The sequence below is a fragment of the Elaeis guineensis genome, chromosome 1, assembly GCF_000442705.2.
Source record: "Elaeis guineensis isolate ETL-2024a chromosome 1, EG11, whole genome shotgun sequence".
Classification (NCBI taxonomy): Eukaryota; Viridiplantae; Streptophyta; class Magnoliopsida; order Arecales; family Arecaceae; genus Elaeis; species Elaeis guineensis.
In genome coordinates, this window is record NC_025993.2 from 28,960,380 (window position 1) to 28,968,418 (window position 8,039).

The 8,039-nt window shown below is 35.9% G+C and overlaps 1 protein-coding gene across 1 annotated transcript; it reads right to left on the reverse strand.

Moving 5' to 3' along the window:
• Positions 1 to 286: 286 nt before the first annotated feature.
• On the reverse strand, positions 287 to 7,598 carry LOC105032292 (putative UPF0481 protein At3g02645). The gene is made up of 2 exons (XM_010906699.4): positions 7,252 to 7,598; positions 287 to 1,577 (listed from the first exon to the last, which is right to left on the reverse strand). The coding sequence occupies exons 1-2, from the start codon at positions 7,596 to 7,598 to the stop codon at positions 287 to 289; spliced, it is 1,638 nt and encodes a 545-aa protein (XP_010905001.4).
• Positions 7,599 to 8,039: the final 441 nt, after the last annotated feature.

Consider the following 8,039-nt stretch of genomic DNA (forward strand, 5'->3'; position numbering starts at 1 on the left):
GTTTAGGCTATCATAGGTATTTTCGGTAGTAACCTGCACCGGGCCTACATGATGATATTAGTCCAGAGTCTTATACACAACTCAAAAATAAAACGGCACTGAATTTGCAAGAATTAAAAAAAATTCTTTCCCTTTTTAAATTCTTCACGCTTCGATTACAGGCACACCTCTCCTATTTATTTTATTTTTTAATTTTTTTAATATTTCTATTATCTGCGAATATGAACATCTTATTTTCTCCAGCAGTTATGACATTGTCCCAGCGAAATCCCCTGACCGGCAAACTTCACTCTAACCCCGCGTTTATGGCATGGTCCCAGCGAGATCCACAACCATAGACCGAGCAGTAGGCCTGCACGCACGTCAACAACAGGAGCAAGATAGCAGCCAGGAATGTAAGGATCTGCCACGCCTCAAACACATAGGTCTTCATGATCTTCCGGGCCTTCACACTCCACCTACTGCTATGAAACTTGTTCACATCCTCCAACACTTTGTCTATGAAGCCTACTTTCGTCAACCTCACCGACCTGCTCATCCCATTCCAGAGCTGTGCCACCTCCTCATCGTTCTTCATCCGGTTCAAGATGATCCCGCTTTGCCTCAAGAGCTTCACATCCTCCTCGGTGTCTATAATCCCGTTCATCAACTCGGTGTACCGAGTGAAGACCATCGGCCCCAACTCAACTGTTGTCTCATAGGCTATTAAATTCCTCAGTAGGACTTCAGTGTTGACGTCCAAACTAACGGTTGGGAGATAAAATGTGGCAGTTCTCGAGTTGAACCATATTGTCGTCAAGTCCCCCTCAGTTGGTGAGAACTTCACCCCAGCCTTGCTGAGCTCAGTCACGGAAGGGATCATTATCTTTTCGACCAAAGGTGGTTCGTCAGTGGAGTCTTCGTCTTCTGATTTCTTTTCACCCTGGAAGGAGAAGATCTTTTCGACCAAGATCGAGACCCCTGGGAGCCTGGAGATGATCTTCCATGGAATCTTCTCTAAGAATTTGATGGGCCTCTTGGCAAGGACTTCCATGACTTTTAAGCCCGGTGCCTGCCTCCAAACTGAACTAAAGAGTTGCTTCACATAGTTAGGGTTACACATGGGCTTTGTCTCCTTCAACTCGGGGATATCGACATGGACTTCGGTTTTGTTAATGGTTCCGATTGATTCCATTGCCTTGGGAACAATCATGAAGTAAAGTAGTTGTAACAGGTGGGCATAGTTTTTAACGTCGATGCTTGAAAAGTTCTTCATCACTTCAAATGGAGAAACCTCCTTCACAAAACCTATCAACATGTTCGAGAGCTCTTCGTCAGCAATTTGATACGAAGGGCATTGAAATCGTAGGATCTTTCGTACTAGATATAGCGGTATCTGGTTCTCGAGCATCATGATGTCCCTAAGGATACAATTATAGGCCAACTTCATCCTTGCAGCATCCACCATATGAGACATTGTTGTCACCTTTCTAAAGACCTTTCCCTCTGCATTAGAATAGTTGCGAAGGAACTCAAACAAGAAACACGCATCGATGGCCATCATCCATGCCAAAGTCTCACCATTGAAATCAAGGTGCCTAAACAGCGCACACAAAGACTTCATTAGAACACTAAGCACCCAAAACTAACAAAACAAAGGAAAATGCTTTAGTAAGTTGAAAGTGACTCCGCTGTTGTGTTGTGTTGTCATTGTTCCCTTTGAACTGGCATCATGAAAAGTGTACCGTTAAGTGAAGCAAGTGATTGGTGCAGAGTGGTTTTCCCAAGTTATCGCAGCTTTGCTATGTTGGATTTATAGTTTTAAAAATAAAACTTTAAAATAGTCTTTTTTTAATTTTATATTACATTTTCCTGAAAAATGAAAAGCCAAGCTTTTATTGTTTTCGAAAATGAAAGGGTCATGTGTTTCGGGTGTGGGGTTTGAATATGGTATACAAGTTAGTGGAAATACATCAGAGAAAGTTGTGGTCAATTCGCGTAGGAGGTGGAAAGGCCATGTTTTTATGAAATTTTATCTTTTGGGATTCATGAGCCTCGTTCAATTTATTATCCTTTAATAGGATTTTAATATGATTCTTAAATTCCATGAAGAGAGTGTCTCTTAGTATGAGTTTAGGTCTGTAAATATCTTCCTTTTAGTCTTACAAGTGAGGCATGCTAAAAAATCCTAGCTGAAGGGAGTAAGTCAATTGCTTGTAGATATTATTTTCTACTACTTAGGGAAATTTTGAAGATCTTAAAGGATTTTTGGCATCATGTCAGACGTATGAATTATAAAATTTATTATGGAATCTATGAATAGAAAAATGAGTATTTGTCCAACAAATTTGCAAATTAATAGCTAACAAATACAAGCGATTTGAACCTCTACTGTTATTTTAATTTTGATAGAACTCCATGTTAGATCTAAATGTCACATTAGATTTTACACTACTTTTGTAAAATAACACTGTTTAATAAAATATCTTTAAACAAGTTTCTTGTAAGATGGAAATATATATGTGATGAAGGAATATGGAATAAAATTGCAAATCTTAAGAGTTACCTCAAAAGTGAGCAGAGTATGAAACTCCTAGGATCTTGAGAGCTTGAATCATATGCTCTTCTGCTCATGGAACTCACTTTAGGCCAAATATTAAACACAATTAAGAAATACAGAAAATCCATAGTATAAATGCTCTATAAACAAGAACAAGATGGAGAGTTTTTTCTTGATGTTTCTCTATTTTGATACAGTTAGAAGTGTTGGAGGGGATTTCAAAGGTGAATGGAGTTAGAAAGAACTTGACATAAGAGTGAGAGGAAAAGAGAAATTATCTGAATTTTATACCTTCGCATAACCACTTCCTCTCGTGATCGAATCTTAAGCAATCTGGGTTGGACTAGCCCATCATGGGCAATGGAACCAGACCCAAAACCCAACAATATGTATACATATGCATGTCTATACATACATACATAAATACATACCAACATCTACATACATAAATGCATACATACATACGATATATGTGTGTGTGTATTGGTATGTACGTATGTACATATGTATGTACGTATGATGTTAGTCCTTCTAATCAGCCAACAGCCCATTAGCATATATAAAAGATCAGTACGTAACAATAACTTCATAAATCATTATTACCATGGCAAAACTATGCTTCAACATGACACATTTGCCCATGTAATTAGCCTTCTTTTCTTTTGGATATTTTGTTATGTGATATTTTAGTTTTTTCACTCTTAATTATTCACCTCTTGATGTAACATAATTTTATTTACTCTATGCAGATTTTAGCTTGTGTATTTATTTAATAATACAAATTTCAAAACCCGTGATGGGTAATGCATTTCTTGTATCTTGTAGCTTGTCAATTTTTTAATCAAAAATTTTATTTGTTGATTATAGGAGTTGTAAAATCCCCAATAGGTAATGTAGATGGCATAATAAAAATATGATAAATAAGTGTAAATTAATTTATCATGTTGTTCTAGAGATATTGATAAATCTCCAATGGGTAAATGAATTTTGTTGGATGTCACAAATGTATGTAAATGTTATGTTTATGGTTAACATGAATTTCTTTGCCTGTACCAAGTGGTAGATCAGCATTTGCTGATTTTTGTAAAAATCTAAGGTCTTAGATGGTACTAATAATATAGATTAGAAATAAAGGGTAGAAATACTTCTAGAATTTTATAGGTTATATATGTTGATCAGCCTCCAAGCAAATCTCAACTTGTGACTAATCAAGATGACAGCCAAATATAGGGAAGATTTCTATAAGAACAATAATTGGAAATTAACCAATGATGTTTCTATGTCTTATATACCTAATGTACTTAACTAGCAAAACCCTTTGTATGACTTATTTTTATCCTGAGACCACCAAGGAGATCGATATTGGACAAGTTGGAGGCAAAATATTGATAGAAATCTAATGCTCATGTCAATACTTATGGAAAAGGTTCTCTAGAGCTACACATGAAGAAGAGGCTGATATGAGAAAATATGTTAATGATATGGTTGCTATGGTAGATAAATTAGTATCATAGAATAAATCTAGATGACAAGACTAAAGCATCCACCATTATATATTAACCCCTTACCAAAATCCTATAAGTATCTAGATGATTTCTATACTCTAGCTAAAATTGAATGGAGTTGCCAAGAGGTGCAATAGGACTTTGCTAGATATGGTGAGGTCAATGTCAACTTTTGCAAATTTACCTACTTCTTTATCAGGTGAAGCACTTTTCATTGCAGCTCATGTCCTAAATAGTGTACCTTACCTGGTACCAAAAAAAAAATAGCATGCCTTCCAAGTCTATTGAAAAGACTCCCTACAAACTTTGGCGTGAAAGGAAACCTAAGTTAAATTATATGAGAATTTGGGGTTTCATTTCTCATATTCTCATTCCTAATCTTGTCAGAGATAAATAAAAATCCAGAACAAAGAAATGTTTTTTTATTGGTTATATTGATTTTTCAAAGGGATACAGATTGTCTGATCAAGTGAAAATGACCACTATTGAAAGTAGCCATGTGACATTGATCAAGGATAGAATTGATTATAGTGAATGACAGAGTGAACAATCATATCTTGAAGAAACAAGTGACTCTCTTCCATTTGGAATTTCTTCGAACCATATTGACCAAGCTCAATTGGTAGCTTCTCATAATCGAAAGGATCACCTTTCGCCTCTAAAAAGGGTAACTAGAGGAAGGAGACCAAGTTCAATTTTTCCTATTCTAAGTTCTGTACATCTACAAGTGAGGTTTTTGAGTGCACAAGATTAAGTGAGAGCATCTCTCAAATCCAAAGACTTATGAAGAAGCTATTTCGGATGTAAATGTTGAAAAGTAGAAATTAATTAGCAATGGAAGAAGAAATCAATTCAATGCACAAGAAAAAAAATGCAGAAACTTGCAAATGTACATGAATTAATTAAGCTAGTGAAATATAAGTGGATTTTCACAAGAAAGAGGAATGCTGAGGCGAAAGTTGAAAGATTCAAGGCTAGATTGGTAGGAAGGTTTTACTCAGTAGTATGAGATAGATTGTGAGGAAAATATTTCCCCACTAGCTCGGAATCAGTCTAACAGAGCAAGTTTAGCTTTAGTTAATTATTGTAACTTTGAGTTATTCTAGATGGATATGAAGATAGCTTTTTTGAATAGAAATCTTATTAAGAAGATTTATATAAAGCAGTCTATGGGTTTCATTGAAGCCAACTAGAAATGAAAATAAAGTATGTAAGTTAGAAAGATTGAGATTGTTTTTCATACTTGAGATATATATATTATTGATATTTTTCTAGTAGGTAATGATGTGGCCCGTCTAATGATGATCCAAAGCTGGTGATTTTAGACATTTGAAATGAAAGATCATGATGAAGATTCATACATCCTCAACATAAAAATCATCAAGGATGAAAAGCACAAATAAATTCTGTTTGTCTCAAGAGACATATATTGAATCACTCTTGCATTGATTTAAGATTGATTGGTGCTTTTATGGTGAAATTCCCTATAATCTAATAAACAAATTGAGGAAGGAAGATTGTCCTCATTCACCTGAGGGTAATCTTGATGAATCAAAGTTTTCATATACTTCAGCTATGAGAACTTTTATGTATGCCTCAATGTGTATAAGGCCAGATCTAACATATGCAGTGGGAATTCTCAGTAGATTCTAATCAAATCCTAGGAAAAGTCATTGGTCAGATGGGTTTTGTGTTATTTGAAGTGGACCAAGTCATATGCCTTGACATATCAGGCTGATGGGTTGCAATTGCTTGGCTACCCTGATTTTAACTTTAAGGTTGTGTGGATACTAGAAAATCTATATCTGGATTTGTTTCCATGTTTTGTGGTAGTGCAATTTCTTGGAAAGGTAAAGACAAGACCATGCAGCACAATACTCGATGGAGCCTTCTGCCATTGCTATTACTAAGAATCTTTAGTGTCAATCTAAAGCAAAATATATTGAACAGAAATACCATTAGAGATATGATCATAAGAAAGCAACAAGTTACTGTCCAGAAAGTGTCACGTAAGAATTACTTGGCAGAATCATCGCTAAATGTCTTACTGTGTCTGTGTTTATGTATAAAATATGGACTTAGTCTCATATTGATGTATTACGCGATTGAAGTGTGATGATTTTTTGAACATCAATAATAATTCCATGAATTGCATGCTGGGTGATATGTGTTATGACTATTTATTGCTGTATGACTAGTTATTGATTGGATATTTGTGAGCACTTGTAGTTTTTGCCCTAAGGTCCAACTTCTCTATTAGATATGGACCTAGTGTGGGGCGTGAGGGCTAGATTTCAATTATTCGGGCCTGTAATGTTTGGGGCACATTTTTTTAATCGCTAATACTCAAGCTGGAACGAAACTTTTACCTGAGTTATTTGGTTCTAAGTATGATATAAACTGTAGACTATTTGGTCTTGGCCCATATCGATTTGATTCCCAGTCTCTAATCTACAATTATATGTATTGTGTTTGTTCGGGTTAACTACATAAATATGTATTGGAAAATTTGAGATAATACCTATTGTCATGGCCTTTGTTTTGAACAATACGTATATATATCTTTATTCTAAAACCAAGTGGGAGGTTTTTGGATCTATGGCTTCAAAAATGAATTTTAAAATAGTTTTCTTTGATCTTATATTACACTTTTTTGGAAAATGAAAAGCCTTGTCTTTATTGTTTTGGAAAATGAAAAGGCATGGTGTTTGGGTGTGGGACTTGAATGTACAAGTTGGTGCAAATACATTACAGGAACTATGGTTAGTTAGTTCCGTTGTCTAGGTGAATAGACCATGTCTCTTTAGATTTTCTCTCTTTGAATTCATGAGCCTCAATTTATTATCCTCAAATAGGGTCACAATATATTTTTTGAATTCTATGAAAAGAGTATCTATAGGTATGATACTTTACGTCTATGAATACCTCCCTTGGTCCTATGAGTGGTGCGTACTAGAAAACTTAGCCTAGTTGAAGAGAGCAAGTCAATCACTTGTAGATATTATTTCCTACCATTCGAGGGGGTTCCAAAGATAAAAAGATTTTTGGCATCATGTCAGGTATGTGAATTATGAAACTTTTTATGGAATATGTGAATAGAAAAATAAATATCTAACAATTTTGTAAATAGCTAACATGCTCAAATATATAAGAGTAGGCATTGAAATAAACAGCTCATTAAGAGGCTAATAGAAGAGTAAAGGAGACCTATGGTAGTGAGATCTAATCATGTGCTCTTTCTTAATGAAGTACTCGACCAGTTGGTGGAGTTTGATGCTTTGGAGCTTCTTCTGTGTCCTCCTGGCAGTGGCAAGTTTGTAGCGCTCCATCTCGTAGAGCTGGGGATGCCAATGGTGGTATGGTCCGAGTGCAAAGAGCTCGGGAATGTAGGCTTCGGGCTTGTTGGAGAGCCATGTCTTGGGGACGCTGAAGACCGAGACGGGGATTTGAACATCCTCTTCGACCTCCTCTTCAAGGGTGCTACAAATTTGGATAACCCATCGGTGCTCATCTAAGTGAAAACCAATGCAAGAGTTCAAAGAAGAGAGAACCATTGCAAGGGGTAATGGAGCTTTCACAAGAAACCCTAGTCCTCCCACAACGAATGGCTCCTTAGGACAATACTGTGTCGATCTGCGATTGTTTGCTTCGGTATAAGTGCGTGGGGTGGAAGGTTTCTTAAAGGGTTGCCCAGGAGAGTTGGATTTACTTATTTATTGATTTATTTATTTTTAATCAAGGTTTAGGTTTGTGGACCACAAATGGAGACTGGATGGTCAACTCTTATTGTTTCCTGATTTCTTGCCGCCTTTGTATTTAAATATACCTTGCGTGTTATATGCAACTAGTCATGGAGGCATAAAAACTTGTTGAAAATAATTCATCCCATTTAATATTCAAGTTGGAAGTTGATGTGGAGACCGTATCTATTGTCAGTTTTTGTAGATATTATACTGGTACCATGGATATCTTAGATCAGTGTGTTATCATGAATA